This window comes from Ceratotherium simum, chromosome 32 (assembly GCF_057802395.1).
Source record: "Ceratotherium simum simum isolate JZ-2026a chromosome 32, ASM5780239v1, whole genome shotgun sequence".
In the NCBI taxonomy this organism is placed as follows: Eukaryota; Metazoa; Chordata; class Mammalia; order Perissodactyla; family Rhinocerotidae; genus Ceratotherium; species Ceratotherium simum.
The window spans coordinates 2357086-2382611 of record NC_141931.1 but is presented as its reverse complement, the minus strand read 5'-3'; the positions used below and the strand labels follow the sequence as shown (position 1 = coordinate 2382611).

At 37.6% G+C, this 25526-nt stretch overlaps 1 protein-coding gene across 19 annotated transcripts in view; it reads right to left on the bottom strand.

Annotated features, from left to right (window-relative positions):
- The window catches only part of PARD3 (par-3 family cell polarity regulator), a 623149-nt gene that overhangs the window by 267667 nt on the left and 329956 nt on the right, over positions 1-25526 (bottom strand). For all 19 annotated transcript variants that reach the window (XM_087420636.1, XM_087420634.1, XM_087420623.1 and 16 more), the window contains 2 exons: positions 7388-7479; positions 5053-5136 (listed from right to left, as the gene is read on the bottom strand). In XM_087420636.1, coding sequence (XP_087276762.1) covers positions 5053-5136; positions 7388-7479 — 176 coding nt within the window. The remainder of the gene's footprint in view (positions 1-5052; positions 5137-7387; positions 7480-25526) is intronic.

Below are 25526 nucleotides of genomic sequence, written 5' to 3'. Positions count from 1 at the left end.
AGGTTTAAAAAGAAAGAAGAATGTGCACAAATGGGAAACGTCCATTACAGAAAAGTCCCCGAGAAGCAGACTGCACTTTATTAAGAATAATATACTTTAGTCACACTTGTTTCCATAGGGGAAAAGATTTAGAATATCTACTATAAGTCAGACTGTGGAGTCCAAATAGAAGAACAGTTATTTTATTTTATTTATTTATTTTTTTTTATAATTTTATTTATTTATTTTTTCCCCAAAGCCCCAGTGGATAGTTGTACGTCGTAGTTGCACATCCTTCTAGTTGCTGTATGTGGGACGCAGCCTCAGCATGGCCCAACAAGCGGTGGTCGGTGCGCGCCCGGGATCCGAACCCCGGCCGCCAGCAGCGGAGCGCGCGCACCTAACCGCTAAGCCACGGGGCTGGCCCATGAACAGTTATTTTAAAAATAATGCAATCAGGACCTGCCCCGTGGCTTAGCGGTTAAGTGCGCGCGCTCCGCTGCTGGCGGCCGGGGTTCGGATCCCCGGCGCGCACAGACGCACCACTTCTCTGGCTATGCTGAGGCCGCGTCCCACATACAGCAACCAGAAGGATGTGCAGCTATGACATACAACTATCTACTGGGGCTTCGGGGGAAAAATAAATAAATAAAATTTAAAAAAAAATAATGCAATCATATTTCTTGAAAACCTTCCACGTCTCCATTATTTACTGAATGAAGTCTCGCAGGCCATTCACAAAGTACTTGCTCACAATGGCTCCAGTGCCATCTTCCAATACCTTCTGTTTCAAATCATTGGCTCACTATTTCTCACCAAATCATGCACACTTACATGCAGCATCTTCCTTTCATATAGTCTCTTCCTGGAAAAAAAATCTTTCCAGAACATCACTAGCATAATCCTATATTTCATTCACAGCACAGATCAAGCTCCATTGCTTCACTGAGGGTTTGCCACAGTGGCCAGCACTCCATAGTTCTGCTCCCTCTAACTCCATATGGCACATGTGCACAGGATTCTTTTGACACAGCATGGATCTTTTTATAGACATATTTCTCAACTAGACTTTAAGTCCCTTAAAACCAAATATAAAATCTTATAATTTCAGAAACCCAGCCCCTATTTCAGTACACGATTTTATATCTGGCTTTTTAAACACTAAACACTTTACATTACATCATAATCATATTCCTATGTGATTAGAAAGCCTCAGGAAAATTCATTAATGACTATTGAGCCAGGATATGTCCTTATTGTTTTATTTCCAACAGAGTAGTGCCACAGCTGACATGGACAGTCACAGGTTCATGCATTCCTTTACTGCGTAAGCTTTACTGAGCAATGCCTAGGGGCTACATCCTAGAAACATAAAAAAACATAAAATAAAATATGGTTTTTCTGCCAAAGGAAATGACAATTATTTGGCATAACCTTCCTGAAAGTAGTAGCATTTGTGATTTAAATAAGGAGATTATGTTTGACATTTAAATCAAGAGGAAATGAAATTACATGTGTGAAGTGAAAAATTGATTTCAAGGTAATGAAACTGTGAATAAAGAGTTCTGGGAGGGGATCAGTTAACTGTTTTTGAATAACATACAAGATGACGACTAAAGAAAAACAGCATCAGGGGAAGATAATGCTGTCTTTTCTATGCATCTAATTATCTCAGTTTCTAGTATCTGAGGCAGCGGTTGGGGGATGAGCAGCCACATGCCAACTGTCACTGATGCCCCCAGTCCAGGACCAACATCCAACCGACCCCAGAAACACAGCCTCTTTAAATAGGCCCAGCAAGATCCTTATTGAAAAAACTGCATTATACCTCAGGCCATAGTCATACCTAAGTGGCTTTAAAAATTTCTCTAACATTGACTTCACATTCTTCCTGTTTTCCTGAATTATATTTGATATTTGAGATGTTCTTTGTACTGTTTCTTCTCTTTATAATATATAATTTCTATCCTGCATTGTTCCGTAGACTTTTTGACTTGAAATCTAAATCAGAAAGCAATACTGACATAAATGTGTCACTTTTATAAAAATAAGTATTCAGTAAGTGTTATTCAATTAGTTATATCTCCAAAATTGAGAAGGCCCAAGGATGATTGGAATTTTGTACAAGGGAAGTTATTCTTAGAAACTTCAACTTACACCCCATGAATATGTATTCTGGTATTCCCACTAGGTATATGTGCAATTTCTTCAAGAGTTCCACTTAATTTCTTCCTTTCTGCTATACTGCATTGGTTAATTTGCCCTTGCAGCCACCATGGAGTTGATGAAGCTCCCATTATAAGCTGTCATCACATTTAAAATCTTCTTCCACAACAAGCCAGCTTCAGTTACCTAATTCAGAAATTCTTCCTCTAACAGCTCACACAGCACCTACTATATAACTATATCAACATTTATCACATAATTATAATTGTGTGATTTCTTGGCTATCACTCCATCTTTACTGCAAATCCCTCGAGAAAGACTCTGTCCTGTTCATCTTTGTTTCCTAGCACCTAACACAGGAATCATCACACAGTAAGTGTTGGGAAGGTTCTGACTGAATGAGGAGAATCCACTTGTGAGCATTTCTGAGAAGAAGGGAGATAGGTGTCTCTGGCATCCATGATTCCAAGCAGCCGGCCTGCGTCTTCTCTCTCATTGTCTCCCTAACTGAAGAACCGTTACTGTCAAGTCCACGAAGAAGCTTGAAGATACAAATCAGGTGTTGGAAAAAAAAAAAAAAATTCTGTTCTGTTCCCCAATATGAAAACTGGTGACGCCTAAAAAGGGTTTATAAAGAATCTGAATTTCGTAATCTCTTTGTCCCTTATACAGGAAAGCTACACAAGAATTTCTTCTCTAAGTGCCAGATCAACAAGGATTAAAAGTGACTCAGCTATATGGGGCTGGCCTGGTGGCGTAGTGGTTAAGTTCGCGCACTCTGCTTCGGCGGCCCCAAGGTTTGCAGGTTCGGATCCTGGGCACGGACTGACACACTGCTTGTCAGGCCATGCTGTGGCGGCGTCCCATATAAAATAGAGAAAGATCGGCATGGATGTTAGCCCAGGGTCAATCTTCCTCAGCAAAAAGAGAAGGATGGGCAACGAATGTTAGCTCAGGGCTAGTCTTCCTCACACACACACACACACACACACACACACACAAAATGACTCAGCTATAAAACAACTTCTAGTTCTGCACAGGGACACTCATCTACTTGAATATGTTCTGTATATTGAAACTAATTACCATGGTAACCAGTAACTGTGGTGGATTTTGTGAAATGCCTTTCATTGATTAATCTCTAGTAGGTTTATTTTTCTATCTTATTCTCCTTTTGCTTTAGACTTTCCATCTACTTATTTTATCCTAACATCCTTTCACGCTGAGGTAAGAAATGTGTAATAAATGACAGAAAATAACGTGTTTGTAATAGAAATACTGGTTCAAAGCTTGTACAGGCACAGTTAAATCTCATTTGTGATGAGTTATATTCCACAGGCAGTTAAAGGCACATTAATATTGGGAAGCTATAATACATGCATTTTATCTTATCTTTTTTTTATATTCATGAAATAAATGGAAAAAAAAGATTTAACTTTTGAAGTCATTTAAAATTATATTTTTTAAAGGAAATAAAGGCTAGGGCCATTTTGAAAACAACTAAGCTTGTTTAATTGAAAGTTCTTTGAAGAAATTTCAATGCTTCTCCAAAGTTTAAAACTAAAAAAAGAGAAGGAGGAGGAGAAAAGCGAAAGCAGCCACAGCTTGGTGACTGTAACACTGCCCTAACAGTCACAGTGACGTTCACATCCTGTGACATAATGCGAACAGTCAAGCCTCCTACTCCAGCAGAGTTCTAGGTAAGTCAAAGCTTCCAGACATTCCAAAAAGCATGTGCTTTACCAAGAAGATGAAATTTGGACTTGCCACAGTTAGGAACATACAGCAGGAAGGCAATACAACTGTTCAGATACTCACTTAAAAAAAGTAAACAGATAATTGAATCACACGCTTGTAACTGATATTCCACCTGTCTTTTACCACATGCTAGATGCTTACAAATCCTCAGCAACAGTTTACGTTCTAAGTTCTCAGTCACTAGTCTAAGGCTACTTTCCAGCTTCCCCCAGTGTAAAGGATGTTAAACTAAAAAAAAAAAAAAAAAAAAAAAATGATAACAATAACAAAAGAAGAAGTTCAAAGTAAGAAGCCAAATAGTTCACAAATCTTTTTCATTCGGTAATCATTAGACGGGTAAATGAGAGGATGTGATTAAGCTTCAACAACTTAATGGTGTGCAGGTTAACGCTGCTGGGGGAGGATGTGAGATGCTCTTCACTTGATGTCCATGACAGAAGCCCATCAACTATTAGTTGCAAAATCAATTCATAGTATTTGAATACCATAAAACAAACAATAGTTCTTTCACAGACAAAAAAGCAGCAGAATAAAAGAAGCTCGTATAACATTTAAAGTATTTAAGGATACATGTTCTATAAAGTAATGAAGTCATATTAACAAACAATACAAAATTTTGAAATCTGAGTGTGCAGAGATTGAAGGCAAGGAGCCACAAGCCACATGGTAGGAAATAAATCTATAGCTTGTCTAATTTTTTAAAATTTCAAATGTAATCATAAAAATCTTATAATATTAAAGAACTAAATAAACATAAAAATGAACTTAAAATGAATCATTATCTAAGTTATCCAGACAATTTTTATCGGATAAATATTTCCAGAAAATTGCTTTAAGCTCTGCCTTAACTTTGCAAATTCAGCTGTAGTTCTGACTGTCAAGTCTATCATCAATTTACAGCAAAGTACAATGTTTACATGGATGTGATGAACAATAAAATTATTAGGATAGTTTAAATGCTTGATTTCTTCATCAGCCTAAGTGCTTTCTGTGATTATGATGGATACAAATGAACGAAGTACCAGTTGCCCCCCAATGAAAATGTTTCTATTAAGCATAGGCTAAATCCACACCACTCTAAGTCTGAGCATAAACGAAGATAAAACACTCCACATTACGATTCAATTAAAAACCTCCGAGATACGTTACCTGCCGCCTCGAGCACTGAAAGGCACTACATGGATTCCCAGAGGCCCTCCATCGTTGGAGACTTGTACGAGCTTTACCATATCACTGTGAGACAACGATGAATGAGGGAGCATGAACATGGACTGTAAACAAACCAAAACCAAAAGCAAGCAAAACCAAAACCACAACAATAGAGACACATAAGAAACAACAAAAAGAGAACAAAACAAAAATCCCACCAGCACACACGCATATACATACACATTCTGGAATATAAGCATGGTGATGGAGGCAACATCAAACACTACATACCTGAACACTAGTCTGATGGCACGGAGGGAGAGCAATCATCAGAAATAACTACATTAAAAATGACACAGAACCATTTCTCTCGGACCACTCTCTTCTGTGTAATTCAAGTACACATTTTGTAACTCAAATCTCTAGACGTCCACTCAAAATTTTCCATCCCAATACCTGTTTCAATGACTATGAAGATTAACTGAATAAAGGTGTTGCAGCTGCATAGCACTTTATAATTTACAAAGTGCTCCCATATATGTCACATCACTGACCCTTCCAATAACCCAATAAGGTCAAAGTTTTTGCGCCTGTAGGGGACAGTCCAGATGTGACCCAGCTACCCTCACTTCCCACTGCTCCACAACAAGTCAGGTCACCATTTCCTAAACTGCTGTGAGCGCAGTTTATGTGCAGGTTATAAAACTCCTTTCTCAAAACCAATAGATATCTGCTAAAAATTAAATAATTTTCATAAAAGTCTTTGTAATTGAACTTTAAAGTCATGAAGATATTTATATGAAGTAACATGAAGTTACTTCTGTTAAATAACTAAAGTACTTTACTATTAATATAATAATAGTAATTACTTATTTTTTATTAATGAAAATTAGTAATTTGGAGAATGTAAATTTTCTAAACCATTTAAATGAGATTTTACTTTCTTTGTTGATTTTTCTGTGTATGTGCGTATTGCACAGAAATCTAAGAAATATTCATCTAACAATCAATATTTGGAAACAGCATTTCAATTAAATATCTAGTTTAAGCAACCTGGACAACTATAAATGATTACCAAATGGATTTGTCTAAGATCACAGTACAGTTTTTATATAATGGAAAACGCCAATTCTTCAACTGTATTTCTTACATAAAAACCTGATACTATGAATGTCCTGATTATATAAGGCAAAGGCTAAAGAAAATTAAAGATAAGGATATCAAATAAAAACAAAACTGAAAATATGTGCATAGGTTTAACTACATACACTAAGACAAAATAAAAATTTTGCCGTACTGACAAAATATTTTACTCAAGTAATACTATTTAAATGGATTTTACTTTTTTTAATATTTTCATAGAACTTTGTAACATCCTATTTTAGATACTGTTAGTATCACTTGAACATCTATTTAATGATTGGATTGTCAACTAAGAATAATACGGTAACTTTAATAAATTTCTTTTATTCCACAGTCTTTCTAAAAATAACTACGACATGGCAAGTAGTGCTTAAATGTAAATACTTGGAGAGTGCTGGCTACTGTATATCCAAACAATCTGATTCTAGAGCCTATTTAATCTCACTGAGAAGGTTCTTAGAGCCTTCCCTCAGAAGACCAAGAGAAGACAGAATTAAGAGTTTAAATGTTAATATCTAAACCCTCCAACTTTTACCCAAAATCAAAGAAAAAATTCAGAATGACTGCCCTTTCTGCTCTAAGAAGTCCTGAGAACACCTTCCATTTAAACATGCCAATATTTAAGATAATTGTAAAGTTGTGATAATATGGTAAAGTTTTTCTTTAAGTATAGATTTTATACTTAAAATCTCATTCAAGGTCCCTAAACTATGACCTCTAATTTTTCATCAAATATCTTGAGAGATTCTATTTCTTCAAAAAAATATATACTAAAATGACTATCGTTTACATGACCCAACTGGTTTTTCAAGTAAAGTATGTCTACAATTTTTTTTAATTTAGCAAAGTTGAAGAACAAACCAAAATACTGACATACAAAGCAATGTGAAAACAGTTACAGTGCTGTTAACATGACAGACATTTTCAGCCAAATACTATTAAATTATAATATAAAATAGTATTTTCCTAGGTATGAAACTCAGGACAGGTACATGTGAATCTCCATGCTACACTTCTTACATTAGACAATTAACTCAATAGACAAAAGACGCTTTTTGGAAAACAAACCAATGCAAGGCATATTTTTAACTAAGCACAAACATTCCACATGCCATATGCTTTTGGAATACTTGCTGTTAACAGTGATGCTACATGTATGTTACAAATTTCATTAAAATCATCAGTAACTTACTCCAGACAAAAGCTGGGTACGTTCTCCAAACCAGTGTCAGCATGTCCGACCGGTTCAACACGGCTGTTGTCTTCTTCTGTACCATCCTCATCCTAGGGAGACAGCACAACACAAAGAGAAGTACGCTCTGTGTTAGGTTTATTTCTATAATGTGAAAGGAAACTGGGTAAAACTAGAGTCTAATAGGCACTATGATCATGTTAACTAGGTCTTTCCTCTAGGGAGGATGACCTTTAATGATAAGACGGGTATGTGTATATGAAAAGCTGCACTTTAAAGCAAATAGTCTCCTGAGTTAGCATATCCCAGAAAGTGAACAAGATACCACTGCAATACAGAAAGAAACCACTAGAACTTCTACTTACATTAACTTTCTTATTTTTATTTCACTTTTTGATGTATGTTTTAGGAAGTAATTATATATTACTACAATGCTATATTAATAAAGAAATGTACACGACACTGGGGATTCATGTTTAAAATTTTTACTATTGAGATCATTATAAACCTTAACGACTACCACAATCTTCAAAGTCGTATTTGTCAGCTCCTCAGTTCCTACTAACACAGCTTGTCAAAATGAGCCAGCAATAAGTACATTCCTAGACTTAAATCCTTCGTCCTGTGAAATTTCACACAAAGTTACCCCAAGCCAACTGAGTGATTATAGAGAGGTATCTGTAAAGGAACTAAGGTCTTAGCCATAAAGAACCACTTCTGTTATGAAGGACCAAGCACAGGCAAAGGCATGAACATCAATCCAATCAACCCCCACCTTTTATTCTTCCTTTTACAAAGGCAATATTTTATAAAAATGATGTTCCCCCATGTTGTAGAAACTGAGTAAGAGTAAGTATGCTGGTACTCCAAAAGATGCATGTGCAATAAATGTGATGCTTCATAAAAATAAATGAAATGCCACCCAGGAATATGCCTTACTTTATAATCTTGGCCATTGTCTTTGCATCAAGGAGTTCAATAACAGTTAAGTTGGCTTTTCAGGATTATTTGAATAATGATAAACATGCCCCTCTGATATCAATGGTCTTATTCACCAAATTAGAATACTTAGAAAAGACTCAGAATCTCCAAGCATAGTGGCTAAGAGGCTCACACGTGCTTCACCTCAGATCCACACTGTCTGGCACTTCGTAGGTACTCTGTAAATATTTTACGAAGGAAAACAAAATCATTCCTAGGAATCTTTGGGGTAATAAGTTTCTAAATACAACAAAATAAAATTTATCTAATCTATTTCTTGGAAGTTTATGTGTATAACTTATGTATATATATAATTTGTTAGGCTTATGCCTTCTACTATATAAATTTGATAACAGTCATTTTATATGTGAACTTATTAAACCACCTATAGTCCAGAGTCGACTATTAGAGAAAAATTTCATAGTTTTAATCATGTATTTGAGAGATTCATAGTAAAAATTTATATGCCATCAACAGAGGCATCAATCAACAAAATGATAAGCAAAAGTTATAGGTTCAAGACACAGTGTCAAACAATATTTTAAATTATTGAAGCAATATTAAGGCAAGACAGAGCAGTTGGTACTGCCCAATTGATATTTCCTCTGAGAATCTACCAAAATAAGAAGCTGAACGCACCGAGGTTTTCAATGAGCTGTAGACAGGCTCCGTGCGTCCTCAATGGCAGTGCACTGCATGAAGCCAAGCTACTTGAAGACTGATGATCCTGTGTTTTGAGAGGCTCTAATATACACTTCTTAGCCATCTATCTCTTTTAAGCACCAGCACATAATACATTTCAAAGGTTAACTAGCATCTTGAACCTGCCTAAGAATCACACTTTGAAGGTAAACATGAACTGCCAAAACTATGTTTTCCCATTGGGAGTGGGGATAGGGAGGAGAGCAAAGCGATCGTTTATAAATCAGATGGAAAACATTAAAAAAATCTTACAAGTCAAAGACATTTTGTTTCAGGATTCATTAATAATTTAAGCACCACTGAAATGTCACCACGATGCATAACCAGTTGAAACACCTAAGCTGTACTATGTAACAGCCACATAAATGAAATGCCCCAAACTACAGGGATAAAACAGTAACTGATAATTTACACATTCATTGTTCCCACAGTGGCTATTATCAGGCCCCCAAGAGCATGTAGAATAGTATTTCACGCAGCTGCACATGGCGTTCGTTCAGTTTAGATTGTAACATTCACTGCCGGAAGGCTGAGCGGCATTGCTGTGGGAACCACAGCTCAGAATTTCCCAACTTCTGGATGTGTGACTATCAGCTCCTCTATTGCTTTCCTTTGTTGTTTGGTACTTTTTTTAAGCTGTGACTGAACATAGTTACTTTTAGCCAGAGTTATACACTGAATTCCATTATAACCATAGTAAATGAAGCTTGGTTATTATGTCAAGTCAATACTGAAGGGCTATAGTATTAAACTACACAGTGTTAAAAAATTTCCAGGCGAGTCAATATACTTTTTACTCTTTCCCTTCTCTCCATTTTATAGCAGAGCATAGTGGTTAAGAGTGTGAGTTCGAGAGTTAAACAGACCTGGGTGTGAACACCAACTCCACCATTTGCCAATTTTATATCCTTAGGCAAGTTATATATCCCTTCTGTGTTTCCATCCCTTCTTTTGAAAAAAAAAAAAAGGAACAATAAAAACATCTTCTTCTTAGGACTACTCAGAGGAATAAGTAAGATAACCCAAGTCACAAACATAGCATGGTACCTGACACACAGTAATTGCCCAATAAATGTTAGCTGTTATTGAAAAGAGACATTAATAATAAATACATACCTCACTAAATGCTTTAGGCTAATGTTACACAATGATGTTACACAACTTTTAAGAGTATATATTCATCCATTCATACTCTGTGCCTTGTAATACAATATAAAACATATCACCTACACAATTAAATACTAAATATATCATCTACATTTTATAAACCTGCAAAAAACCTGCTATTTGTTGTGCTTTGCTGTATACAAAGTACTTTCATTGTAAAATGCCTTTGGAATGAGAAATCAAAAAATAAACAACTAAATGCTGCATTCAATCAAGGAAATGACAGGAGGAGGAAACATCATGGGTTACTGGTTGAGGAAACTGATGTCAAGAACTTGAAGGGTCTATGGTTTTACCCTACTTGAAAGCTCATAAGTTAGTCTTCCATAGCTTCATGGATGCTGGCAGAGGAAAGGGGACCCGCGGGTCAGAGACAAAGGACAGTTCACTACAGCAACTGCATTAGCCAGAGTATCATCCTTTTATGCACTGGTTCCTCGAGCTAACGTCCTCACAAGGCGATGTGAGGAGGGTCAGGGGACACTGTCACACAAAGAAGAAACCTGAGCTTAGAGAACCCGAATCTTCTACACAGCCAGTGAGCAGGCCTGCTCTTTGTTATGGAGGGAGACACTATGCCTGGGTCCCAAGGTTGTTCACACATACATTCTCGAAAGGCTAGTCCAGAACAAAGGCCTCTGTTCCCAAGATGTACAAAAATGCAAGAGAACCATAGAGAATTATCTCCCAACAGAAGTTTAACCTAAGTATTGCCAAATGATAGCATTTGTATAATTACTAGCAAACTAAAACTAGGAATATCATTAACAAACACTCTATGACAACAATGTGTTCTTAACAATAACATTAAATTCTACAGATAAAAGAGTCACACCTTCTACATCAAGGACAAAATTATTTTTCAGTATAGAACTCGATGCTCAACCAAACAAACAAATCAAGAGTGAAAGTTGAAAAAATTTTTCACACATGCAAAGTCTTTACTTCCCACAGACCCTTTCATATAAAGCTGTTTTGGGATGTGCTCCAGCAAAATCCAGGAAATTCAATAAAACGATAGATAGAACCCAAGGAAAGTCCCAGAATATGGTGAAAAGACAGCCCAGAGAAGCAAAAACCAGTTCAGATTAGAGCAGCAGGATGGAGAGGTCTGGGAAGTCAATCTCCATGAGAAAAAAGTAATTAACAATTGGTCTGATATTCTGGAACATCTGGGAAATATTTTAACAGACTCGATAGAGAATGTGGGGGAAAAAATTAAAGACACATATAGAGAAAACAAAACAAATTCCAAAAAGTCAAAGCAATCATCTCCAGGGACAACAGAAGAAAATGTGTAGGAGAGGAATTTTCATCAGAGTACCTGCTTGGTTATTCAGTGAGCATCCTTACATTGCCATATAATGTGACACTGGCCACTGATTTAACTCAGACTTCTGATGTAACAACACTGAGAGGATGGGAACAGGGAAAGTGCAAGGGGCATAAAAGGAGAAAGTCTCATCTTTCTTAATGGCAAGTCAACAGATGTCAATAACTGGTAACCAGGAAAGAGCAACATAAATATTTTATTTAGACACAGGGAAGTAAATATCAGAACCAACATCTGCATAAATTGAAAGTTGTAGCCTCTGGGGAGAGAGGGTGGGGGAAGCAGCAGCAGTAGGACAGAGAGACTGCTAGTTTTTCATTAAAAGTCTTCAAGTGTTATTTATTTATGTGCATTCTGACTACACATTTGAAATGCCCACCAAGGGGAAGAAGGGCTCTTTAGGTCCCACTAAACATCCACTCTCAAGACCCCCAGAGGCCAGCTGGCATCAGATTTACTCCAAAGGACATAAGGCAGGAAACCCAACTTGCCAGCAAGCAGCATCCTGCCTTTGTCCTTGGAAGGAGTGGTCTGCACAGCTGCCCATGAGCTCTTCTTGTGGGTCCCCCTGGCTGACAGCTCAGGTGCAGGAAAAGAGACTCCCATCAGCTGGAAGCAAGCACTACTCTGGCTTACAAGTCTCATGCCCCAGAGAAGCCAGTATCTCTTACAACAACACCATAGGCACAGCTGCTTGTCAGATAGTTAGTTTTTTGAGTCCAGGTGCAATTTACCAATCAGAGGTCACTTCTACCATACAACAACAGTCATGGAATCCTTTATCAGGTTTCCAGAGAAAGGGAGCCAAAAAATAACCAAAGTTTAAATTCTCAGCAGAAAAGGCAAAAGATTTTGTTAACCCTTTACCTACCCTATTATACTGATCTAAGCAAATTTTTTAAAAAGATAGAGGAGCCAAAGCAGTCAAAGGAGAGGAAAAAATGAGAGAAAATGCATATTTGATAAGCTTGGGTAAGAAGGAGGAGTTTTAGATCAAGTTAGAAATTCGTATTAGACAAGTGGAGATAAAAGCATTATGTGAACTATTTGTTCTCTGCTTCCTAAAAATTAATAATCTTACTCTCTTCCAAAATACTTATAAAGACTAACCCTCAATTGAAAAAGCCCTACAGGACCAATGGAGGCTACATTCCGAAATCACAAGCACTTGCATGAGCTATGTGTTTAAGAAAACTAAGTTTGGTTAAACTCCAAATTATCTTTTTAATTTCAAAAATTATCTAGTGTATTTTTTCCTACTTAAGTACTAAATATCTGCTCAACATACTGAGATTAAAAAGAAAAAAAGACATCCAAAAACTTAAGTGGATGTCATTGCAAAGAAGCACTGGATTTGTGACTAGAACACTTAAAAACTGAATCCTGCCTGCATCACTCACCATATAAGATAAGAGGACAAATTCTGTAACTGGTTTGCTTACAAAACAAGTAAAACAAAAGCACACTGTCTGCCTCACAGGCACATAATAACACTTCACCTGCAAACCAACCAGCTGCATCTCTGCACTCCAGCTCAGAGCTCCAAGGAACTAAATATTTTGAATAGTTATTACTTGAAAGAAAAGCCTACAATTTTAAGAAATAATTTATCATTTTAAAAACCTTTTATAAAATACTCAAGTTATACTTGCCTACTTAAATTTCCCACATACCTATCTTTGAATTTTATTGTTTAGGAAGCACTAAAGGAAATGAAATTTCTGATGATACCCTGATAAACAAATTTACAATACTTTTCCTCAAGTGTTTTACCATTATTCTTAACAGTAAAATCACTTAATTGGTTCAATTATATTGCTATAAAAATCCTCAACTAAATGGTCTTCACACTTTTTAGAGTGTCTCCAAGATTTTCCAAATTCAATGAGAGACGTTAACTATTAATGAGCTAGAGTATCCCAGAGAAAATATTTATTTGGATGTTGACAGCATTAATTAAACCACTTTTTTGGGGATCACATTTGGTGGAAAATAATTCCCAGGGGAATCTGTTTCCAAGTCCCCTAAATATCACAAGCAGAACTCCAGAAAGCTTTTGTGTTAATGTTGCCACTACTTGATTAATTGGTCAAATCGCCAGGGAAAAGTAATTTCCCATCACACTAGGAAAACAATTGAAAACTTCTGGGGAAGGATGACTTCACAACTGAAAATGATAAATCTACAGCAACCTTCTAAAGACACAAAATCAGGAAATGTGTAATATAATTTTACTTCATGATCATTATATTCCAGTACAGTAAAAACACAAGAAAAAAACCTAATTCAAATACTTTTAAGGACAGACAATACTAGATAATAAATAAGACCTTTTAAAATAAAAATATCTTCTCATATTGTAGAGAGAAATTAATAGCTGCTATACTTTTAAACGCAGTGCAGTTCATTATAATATAAACTGTGCTCCACAGAACCCAGATCTCCACACCAAATAATTCTGGATTATATGAAGAAGTATTCAGGACCCATGATGCTGAATATTATATGTGAGCTTCATCCCCTCGACTGGATTCCTAACATTCTCATCTCAAGTGAATACTGATCATATGGAATACCAAACATAGTACTTAACACAGTCCATGAAATTTCCATTTACACAGAAATGAAACATTTCCTGTCTTGAAACCTACACAACATGACTCCACACAACCCAAGGCAAGAGAAGTCTTTAAAAGAAGAACAGATGGTGCTGATTTATGAAAGCTATCTAACTACAGAGAACAATAAAAAGTACTTATCTTTGCACCTGTTACATACAGAGTGACATCTCAAAATTAAGTTCCAATACATAAGTCTACTTTTCATAGATTATTAGAGTTTTCTGCCAAGGAGGAATAGTGTTGGAAGAGCTCTAGTCCAATATCCAGCCATATACTGGAATCTTCTTCTTCACTTGCTTCTTCCATTTTTCCTTTGCTCCAAGATACACAAAAGAAGCCTTACATATGAACGCTAAGAATCACTGAATTCAATAACTAACCCTAGCATCCCACCTGGCATCATCTGCCTCACTTGTATCCATATTTATCCCAAACAGATACCACTCAAGTATCCATCACCACTTCTGCAATATTGAGGCTGCTTGTTTTGCACGAAGTGCCCCTGCACCATTCACAGTTCCCCCACCACACACTAATGGCCAAGTGGCCACCCACTAGGTGACATGATTTTAATCAGTCTAGTCAATCTGGTTTCAGGGGTGGCTGGCTTACCAGAATAACACTCATGTGTTTTCTTTTCAACATTCCTGAAAAAATACTCTGACTTATGGATTGTTGAAATGTATGGATTTTGTAACCTGACCAATCTTGCCTTTCTAACAAAAACATTCTAATCCTTATTGAGGTGACATTTTGAAATGTTTTATATTGGGGTGAAATAAGTAATACATGGGTAAGTAGATAATACTTATCTTACTCAGTGGTATATTAAAAAATCGTATTTTTAAAAAACCATATATAACTATTTTCATTCAAAAAATCAATTTCTCCTTGGCTTAAAAGTGATTTCAAAATTAATAATTGATTTATTAAGGTAGGAACTAAATTAATTTTTAAGTAAACATATCAACAAGACATAAAAAATCTAAACAAATATTTCTCGCTAGTGATAAGCACAAATCACTTAAGCACAAAAAACATAAATTTTAAAACGTATAACAAAAAATAAAAAATGATAATTGCTAGTATATATTGAGGACTTACGATGTGCCAGTTACTAAAGAATCCACTTCTTTAGTCCTCAATGCAACCTCAATTTAATCCTCAACACAACTCTTAAACATATTTCAGTAAACTAAATATATGGAATTTTCAATGAATTAAGTATGTGCGAAGTCTTTTTTCCAAACATAACTGAGCAACATAACCACGTGACAAGTAGCAACGCTCTGAGCACAATGTAGTTTGGATGACAAAACTGTGTTGTTGACATGCAAAGTATTCGTTAATTAGGTTTACCTCTGAACACTCCATGAAATTATATCTAGAAATATACTGGATCCCCCAGCACATTCAGAGGTTTAATGAACAACTGACCTGGGGATGAGACCCACCTCTGCCACGTCCTCATGCATCTCACCAGGCCCTGCTCTCTTAATCTGAACAAAGGAAATTCACCTTCATCTGTCTCCTAAGGTTGCTGTGATGGACTCGTGGATATCACTCACACGCAAAGCACCTCATATACAAAAATAAAACTTCTAGGGAAAAGAGGAAGAACCAATTTTACCAAACATCTAGAATGCACCATAAAGTGTATATACACTCTTTCATTTAATCCTCCCAACAAGGTAGGAATTCTTATCATGAGGAAATTAGGCCTAGAAAAGAGTTCATGTTTCTCTGAAGTGGCACAGCTGGGATTCTGAAAACTGCATCAAGGTCTGTGGTTCCTCAGTTTCACCATGTTTTTTCCCTCTATTTCACTCAGGAAAAAAAAGGCATGAGAAGTAGAGAAGCATATTTCCTACCTCCCCTCTGTACTACTCAGTGTTGTGACAATAATGCTGTGTGACAAACTACCCAAAGCTCAGTGGTTTAAAACAACAATAATTGTTTCTTAAGATCATGGGTCTGTAGGTTGGTGGAAACTCATTAAAAAAAAAAAAAAAAAAGAGTGACCCAGAACTCGTAAGTAATGAATGTAACCCCAGCCAACTGGTTAGTGTCAGGGCCAGGATCTGAGAGAAAAGAAAATATAATAACATTTAGGTTGTAAACATTAAACTCTGAACGTATAATAAATGTACTTTCATATAGAGTGAGAATTACTATTAAAATATTTTTTGTACGAATTTTCATTTTAGGAGAAACATATAAATAATGAACATCAGAACATCTTACCAGTGGTTATATCTGGGCAACAGGATTACAAGTGATTTTTACTGTGTCTTTATAACATTAAGTATTTTTACAACGAGCATAAAATCTTTTAGAAATAAAAGTTATTTTTATTGTTTTTTTTAAAAAAATCTTACAATACTTTTATAAACTACGTTTTATTACATAATATCACTACATTATACTTCCTCTGAAAAGTGACTTTGCAAAGAATCAAGGGCCTATAAAGAAAATAGGACATTACAGGGATGTACAAAGATGAGACTGTTCATAGATATTGATGCATATCATATTTCATCAGTCAGAAATCAAGCACAGATATTTTTAAAAAATCAATGTTTCGGTGTGGTATTCTGAATGGCAGAAGAATTTAAGATGAGAAAAAGACTGGTAAGATGCCATATCAAATAAATTAAATAACTAGAAGAAATTTCAATTAAACAGAATGAAAGTAAGAATGGAATGAAGAACAAAGAAGAGTCACTTGTCAAGGTCATCACTGGGCTCTGTGGCCCACAAAAACCTAACCGGGCTTTCAAAAGTAATCAAGATGCTTATTTTTACCCTCTTCCCTTTGATGATAAATACATATCTCACCATTATTAATTTTGAAGGGCTTATGAAGAAAACATTTGCAGTCCCAAAAGTTCTACACCTCATTATTTTAAATTGCTAATAAACAAGTAAAGAGCAACACATGGGTCCTATATCAAAATCCACTCACGTAAACATATATTAGAATTTGCACTGGTTTATTACTTTCCAGTGCAATATCATAATTTCATAAATGCAACATTAGTCATCAACTTATCTGAAACCAGTAAATGGCTTCGATAAAGTAAGTAGCTTTCCAAAAAAAATATCTTGCTTTCACTCAATTTTCTAGTTGAATTCAATGAAGAAGAAGCTGGTTGGTAGATTTCCTGGGGATCAAGAGATTGTGTTTTCTCAAATAAAACGAAACCTATTATATGTTTGACACAAAGTAAAGAGCAATGACAATTAGCTTGAATGCTCAATTTTAGATCATGGTTCAAAAGTTTATAATAAATTTAGAGATTAACATTAATAAAACTAATTAGCTGTATATTGCTGCATTGTCCTTAATGCCCAGAATGTGAGTAAAATGCCAAAAATTCAGATATTATACAAATACACTAATTTAAAATATTAAACGTGTTATATTTGGTATAGCCCCTTAGCCTGGTGGTTAAAAATATGGATTCTGCATGCAGAATGATTTTGACAAATAGTATAACTTCTGTGCCTCAGTTTACTCATTTGTTGACTGGGAAGAATAAGAGTACCTACTGAGTTTCTATGAGGATCAAACGAGCTAATTGACGTGAACTACTTGGAAACTTGCCTCACAACTACTAAGTGATAAGTAGGTGCTCAACACCGCCTTCTATGTAAAGAAAACTAAAACGTGATTTATATCATTTTTTTTACCTTTTTTTTTTTGAGGAAGATTGGCCCTGCACTAACATCTGTTGCCAATCTGCCTCTTTTTTTTTTCTTTTTTCTCCCCAAAGCCCCAGTGCATAGCTGTATATCATAGTTGTAGAGTTGAGCTCTTCTGTGTGGGACGCCGCCTCAGCACGACTTGATGAGCGGTGAGTAGGTCCACGCCCAGGATCTGAATCAGCGAACTCTGGGCTGCCAAAGCATAATAGGTGAACTTAACCGCTACGCCACCGGGCCAGCCCCTCATTTGGTTTTTAAAACAAGTCTGTTTTCTTTCTTACCTGGAACAAAAGTTTGGTTATAGTGATTCAAGTATGCCATGCTCTCTGAGACAACATTGTCCTGATATGAGATGATTTCTATCTTTTCCGCCCTACCTTTGATATTTCCTGCCAGGTTTTGAAGTCGTCTAAGTTTTCTTTGTTTACATAGTAATAGTAATAAAATATAAATATTTTGGGGCCAGCCTGGTAGCACAAGCAGTTATGTGTGAGCCCTCCGCTGCGGCGGCCGGGGTTCACTGGTTCGGATCCCGGGCGCGCACCGACGCACTGCTTGGCAAGCCATGCTGTGGTGGTGTCCCATATAAAGTGGAGGAAGATGGGCATGGATGTTAGCCCAGGGCCAGTCTTCCTCAGCAAAAAAAGAGGAGGATTGGCAGATGTTAGCACAGAGCTGATCTCCTCACAAAAAAATAAAAAATAAAATATATTTTAATTAATGTATCATTTCATTTCAAATTTTACAGAAACCACTTTTAATGATTTACTATTTCATCAATTCACTTAATATAGGACATTTAAAAACTCCAGCAAATATGATTTCTAAATGAAGAGACTGCACTATTTAGACTGTTTCAAGGTACTTAGTGCCAAATTACTTTCCAGAGGGACCAAACCAATCGATATCGCTACCAGCCTCAGATTAAACTGTCCATTTCATAGCTTTTATTGTCTGTATTGGAAAACAATTCTCCATCAGACTCTTGCATATGTGCTTGTCTTGAGAATAGAGATAGTATCTCCCTCCCAAGCAAAGGGCAGGCATCCTTACCGCCCATTATAAAAGATTCGAGTTTCCTAAGCTCCAGGTTCCTCTCCTATAACATAACCCACAGAGCATGCAGGCCTCCATTTGGGCCCACTGGCGACACCTCCATGGGTCTTGGGAATTGAGGGGAACTGAACCAAATCTGCTGAGGCTCGAGCTGCTTGCTGGGCTGAAAGTAATAAAATCTTTCATCTCTGACCCAGGAGTCTCATGTCTTCTGTGAGCATCCATGAAACTGTAGCAGGCTAACTTGTTAGCTTGCAAATAGGATAAAATCTCAGACCCTTCTCAGTTCTTGACTGGATGCCCCGATACCTACCTACCTACGTACACAGACACAGACACACACCTCTTAGATAATCTGACCAGCAAGAAGTCTTGCTGCTTATTCTATTTGAATTTAAGATTCCTAGTCAGATTGAACATATCCTGTTTGTGAACTGGTCACATAGACTCCCAGTAGATTTATCTACTCATCTCACTTACCTATTTATCAAGAGCTTATTCTTTTCTATGTATTTTAACAAAATCTTTATGAACTGGTAATATTAATCCTTTTGATGACTTACAGATATTATCAATTTAAGGTTAGTTTTCATGTTATGTAAAATGGAGGTCATGATACAAGAGAACAGTACTTTATAAAAGCAATTTGCCCCTTTCATTGCTTTCCTTCTGGATTTAATAAGGACCCACACTTCACTTCCTGCCATCTTTCCTCTCGTCCACGTCCCAGAAGATACCAACTATCTGCTCTAAGGTGTAACCTTTAAAAACATTTCCAAACGAAAACAGTTGGAGGAAAGAACTATTTAGCAGTGGTGATTGCTTAGAATGTCCATTTCAACACACTTATTACCAAAATTTCTTGAATCAGAGAAATGAATTAAATGCTGAGAAATCACTTCATTAGATTTAATAACCATATCATTTGCTTCTGATTACACAATTTGATCCAATTATGTCAGTACTTGTTGGTTTCCTCAGGTTGTTCCCTTGGGATATAATTAAATCCGGAATTCATGATCTGCATATGTACTAAAAAACTTCAGCTCATTTTACATGAAAGATTGTCTTATCAATATTTACTAAAAAGAGATGCCTTCAGACTAAAAGACTCATTACAATTTTTAGTATAAAATAATTGCATAAATGATATATAGGACAAATAAAAATATAAAACAACAGATACTAGTTACTTTCAGTTATAAAAATAAAAGGTTTGAAAGATTTCTTTAGGTCATATTCAGGGATAGAAACTGGTTAACTCTTGAAATATTTACTCCTGAAATGTTCAGATAAAAGAGGATCCACTTGTCTGCTTATTTCTTCTCCAAGTAACAGACCAGATTGACTTGGACTACTAGTAGTGCGAATTTTCTCTCTCGAAAAAAAGTTTACCAGGCAGTAGTACTTCCATTTGGTAGAAAATAGACTTTGTAAACTAAAATAACTTTTAAAATATTAGAAGGTAAGTATATTTTTAAAAAGCCACAACACCTATCCATTAATGCCCTGACTGCAGAGCATGGACATGTTTAATGTGTATGAACAATGTGCAGAATCTTCAGACAAAGACAAAGAAAAGGGAAGTACATTCAGAGCCTTTCACACTTTCCTGTAAAGTCAGCTCAGCCTTTGTTATTCAGATGAGCTTTCCAAGGGCCAGAACTACCTTTTTTCCCCTTACTGGAGAAATCTTTTGAATACCAAATACTATTTTCTATTCAAAATCCTGCGTCTGGCACTAGGCAATTTCTAAAATGAGTCTCATAGCTCTTTCATTCCGATTCTTCTTTCCCTCTGTAATCCCTCATTGCCTGACTCTCGGATCTGTGTCAGCGGGTTGTGTTTCCGGGCTCTGGCCATCCCTGGACAGTAGATGTGAAACCCACGCCTCGCTGGGCCATCCTGCTTCGTCTCTGTTCTCCATCACTCTGAAAACCACCTCTACATATGAGAACTCTCTGTAAAAATGGAATTGTGGGGGGGTGTTTTGTGCCTATAAATATCCTTGAGTTTAGCAAATCCGATATTAATAAAATTTCACCTTCTCAAAAGAATCATTAAACCATGAAAATTTGTGACACTAGTAATAATGTTACAAGGGTCAAAGCAGTTGAGTCAAACGTATTTGACTAGGTCAGAGACGTGCAATTACACACCGTGTTTCTTCTGACAGATTAAAGAAATGCCATCAAGAGACAGATTGTATTTTAAAAACAGAAGCACATGTATTATACTCCACACGCCTAAGGAGAGTCCCGCTATGGTGCCGGTCTCTTCTCGATGCACTTAAAAGTCTATGTCGGGGCCGGACCCATGGCTTGTCGGTTAAGTGTGCGCGCTCCACTACTGGCAGCCCGGGTTCGGATCCCGGGCGCGCACCAATGCACCGCTTCTCCGGCCATGCTGAGGCAGCGACCCACATACAGCAACTAGAAGGATGTGCAACTATGACATGCAACTATCTACTGGGGCTTTGGTGAAAAAAAGGAGGAGGGTTGGCAGTAGATGTTAGCTCAGAGCCGGTCTTCCTCAGCAAAAAGAGGACGATTGGCATGGATGTTAGCTCAGGGCTGATCTTTCCTCACCAAAAAAAAAAAAAAAAAAAAAAGTCTATGTCACCGTTGACAATAAAAATCCCCAAGAACACTCAATTCTGCCTTGCTTCTCTGATAGAACTGTTAAGTTTGAAAGGGTCAGTTTTAAATCACATCCTCAGGTCAAAATCCTGGGGTTTCTATCAAAGCAATGTCACTAGGAAAGCACCAGGAGGGCTGGCCCAGTGGCGTAGTGGTTAAGTTCGGTGCATTCCACTTCAGCGGCCCGGGTTTGCGGGTTCGGATCCTGGGGGCAGACCTACACCACTCATCAGCCATGCTGTGGCAGTGACCCACATATAAAGTAGAGGAAGATTCACACCGATGTTAGCTCAGGGGCAATCTTCCTCAGCAAAACAAAAAGAAAGAAAATACCGGGAAATGTAACCTGAGAAGACCAACTCAAGCACCTCTCCAAATCACAACTGTTCTGGGGGCTCATAGAGAGGGGGGGCAAGCAGAACAGAGAGAGGCGGACACGCGGATATCCGTCTGGGGAAACTGGAAGTTTGATCATTCAGGTTAAAGACAAAAATCGATGCAACGAACAGACTGTCAAAGCAGTGACTTGGAGGAATACCAACAACTTCTAGGAATTGATGTGAAGATGTGATTCAACCAGGAGAGCACTGATAAATGCTTAACAACTGGCACTCCAAAAAAATAAAAAGACCTAATGTATAGTGTTTGCCAACATCTGTGATACAAATACTCCCCCCATGGCAGATTTCAAGCCACTGACTAACATCACTGAACACAGAGTTGGGCAGACACAGGTGGCATCAGCAGGGGCAGCTCTGTGAATGATTACTGAAAGGGTATTGAGAACCATTAGAAAGAAAGTAAGGAGTTCTCAGAAGAGTAATAAATAAAGAAAATCAATAATATAAAGTATCAGCACTCCTTCTGAGACTTAATCTTACTTGGCTAGATTATTGCTGAGTTTTGTTTTATATCCTAACAGCAATACTCGTATATCAGATGCGTAAATCTTATTTGAACCAACTACCAAATGAACAACTATCAACCAATAAATTTATAACCACCACCACCCTACAAGCAAAGAACAATCCTTATCTAAAATTGAACTTGAGGGCCGGCCCCGTGGCTTAGCGGTTAACTGCGTGCACTCTGCTACTGGCGGCCCGAGTTCGGATCCTGGGCACACATGGAGGCGCCGCTTCTCCAGCCATGCTGAGGCCGCGTCCCACGTACAGCAACTAGAAGGATGTGCAGCTATGACATACAACTAGCTACTGGGGCTTTGGGGGAAAAAAAAAGGAGGAGGATTGGCAATAGATGTTAGCTCAGAGCCGGTCTTCCTCAGCAAAAAGAGGAGGATTAGCATGGATGTTAGCTCAGGGCTGATCTTCCTCACACACACAAAAAATAATAAAATAAAATAAAGTAAAATAAAATAAAATTGAACTTGAACTGCATAAAAGGCCAGTTAGAAAGGCATTAGACACTGCAGTGTATCGGGTCACCTCTGGGCACCCAAGTGAGACTAGAGAAGTGTCCCCTGGGAGGGTTCATGGTTTGGGGTGCAGAGCACAGGTTGCATTTCACCCCAACTCTTCCCTCAGCAAGCCACCTAAAAGCAGTGGCCTTGAGCATAAAATTGCTTTTCAGTGTTTAATAATTATACCTGTTAGGTGCACACATTCTGACAAAGCATTTTATTTTATCTCATGGACATTTTAGTTAAACACGGAGAAGAACTTTATATGGAGCAATTATCTCAGAGGGTAAAGATGGGTAGGAAGAAAGAAAACATTTATTACAAGTGGTGATAATGTTAGACATCTTCACGAATGTGCCAGGCATTATAAATGTGCTGCTCCTGCTCCACAAACAGAGAACTGCAGCTCAGAGTGGTTAAGTAATCCACCCTTTGTCACACAGCTATCAATCACTGAATCGACTGTACACATGTAAATCCACAATACTCAAAGGAGAGATCCTTGAGAGCAGGACAGGTGACCTGTAAAAAGTGAAAACACACACATTCCCAGCACACAAGACGTAAACGCAAAATAGGGTTTACTGGCAAAGGTCTCACAGGCAGGGAAGGAGCAGAGCACCCACAATCACCCCTCTTGTCATTTCACAGTCAGCTATGCTCTGAGCAGACAGAGCTGGACTGGATGCATCAATGAAAGGGGTCCAGGAGCGTGGCCTCACTCCTGTGGCACTTTACACGCTTATAAGGAGGGCAGGGGGAGACATTGCAGAGACCATCTTCAATAATGAACAAGAGCTCCCTGGTCAAAATGAGGCCAGAAGAAGGCAGCCTGCAGAGACGAGAAGCTCTTCCAGCGAGCAAACTCAGCAATTCATTAAGCATGAATCCAGGGCCAGGCTCTCCCCAGGCTTTGCACTCACAACATCTAACTCGCTTCCTGACTCCAACGTTCTAAACATGCAGTTCAACTCTCCTGGAATGCACTGATTACTAAGGTAACAACCTGATGCAACATGAAAATGAAAACATGGTCAGACCCTGACAGATATGAACATCAACATCCATTTGTTGGAGACAGAATGGAGAAGGTCAAACTATAAACAAATAGAAGCAGCTACAGATGAAACAGCACCTGAGTTTTGTGACCTTACATTCCTTAAATAAAGATCACAAGTTGGGTCTTGAAACCCTTTTTACTTCATGAGCTGCAATGGCCTTATTCACGTAAGAACGAATTTACTTTGCCTTTTTTTTTTTTTTTTTTTTTTGGTGAGGAAGATCAGCCCTGAGCTAACTAACATCTGTGCTAATCCTCCTCTTTTTGCTGAGGAAGACCGGCTCTGAGCTAACATCTATTGCCAATCCTCCTTCCTTTTTTCCCTTTTTCTCCCCAAAGCCCCACTAGATAGTTGTATGTCATAGTCGCACATCCTTCTAGTCGCTGCATGTGGGATGCCACCTCAGCATGGCCAGAGAATTGGTGCGTCGGTGTGCGCCCGGAATCCGAACCCGGGGCCGCCAGTAGCAGAGCACACGCACCCAACCACCAAGCCGCGGGGCTGGCCCCGCTTTGCCATTTTAAAGAAAGTGAAAAGAACTTGGACTACAGATAACTTCCTTTTCCTAAAATTTTTATTTTGAAAAATTTCAAACCTACAGAAAATTGAATAAATTTACTCAACACAATATACCCTTTGCTTAAATTCACTAATTGCTAACATCTGTCTACTTTCTCATATATGTTTTATTTTTGAACCATTGAGATTAGGTTGCCATAGACATTCTCAAAAGTGACTTGAAGATAATGAATTATTTTCAAAAACAGAAAACGGAATCCAATTGTCTAGGTTCAGTTTGAATTTGGAAAAGTTTTTGTAAGGAACCGACGGGAGGACACGTCTTCATGGTTGTCAGTTCCAAGCGCATTTCCTTCTGTGCAGCTTTCCTGATGTCTGACCAAAGAGGAAAAAAGCAGACAGAGGAATCAAATTTAAAGATTAGAAATTCAGGCCCAGGGGCCGGCCCGTGGCTTAGCGGTTAAGTGCGCGCGCTCCGCTGCTGGCGGCCCGGGTTCAGATCCCGGGCGCGCACCGACGCACCACTTCTCCAGCCATGCTGAGGCCACATCCCACATACAGCAACTAGAAGGATGTGCAGCTGTGACACACAACTATCTACTGGGGCTTTGGGGGGAAAAATAAATAAATAAAATCTTTAAAAAAAAAAAAAGAAATTCAGGCCCAGAGACTCCATAGGTACTTTTCAATATAGTACAAATAAAAATACCCTTGGTTTAAAAAATTACAACATGATTTTATGAAAGTTTCCACAGAGGGACATGAGCAGTGATCAATCTAGAAAGAGTAAGGTTTGACTTTCAGAGTATTTGGAAAGCAGCAAAGCAGGTTTAAATCAAATTGTAAAGAAAAAATATAACATTTGTTTAGTAAAAGCATATATATAAAAGTTTTTAACTCTATAAAAATAAATTTATTTCATAATTGTACAT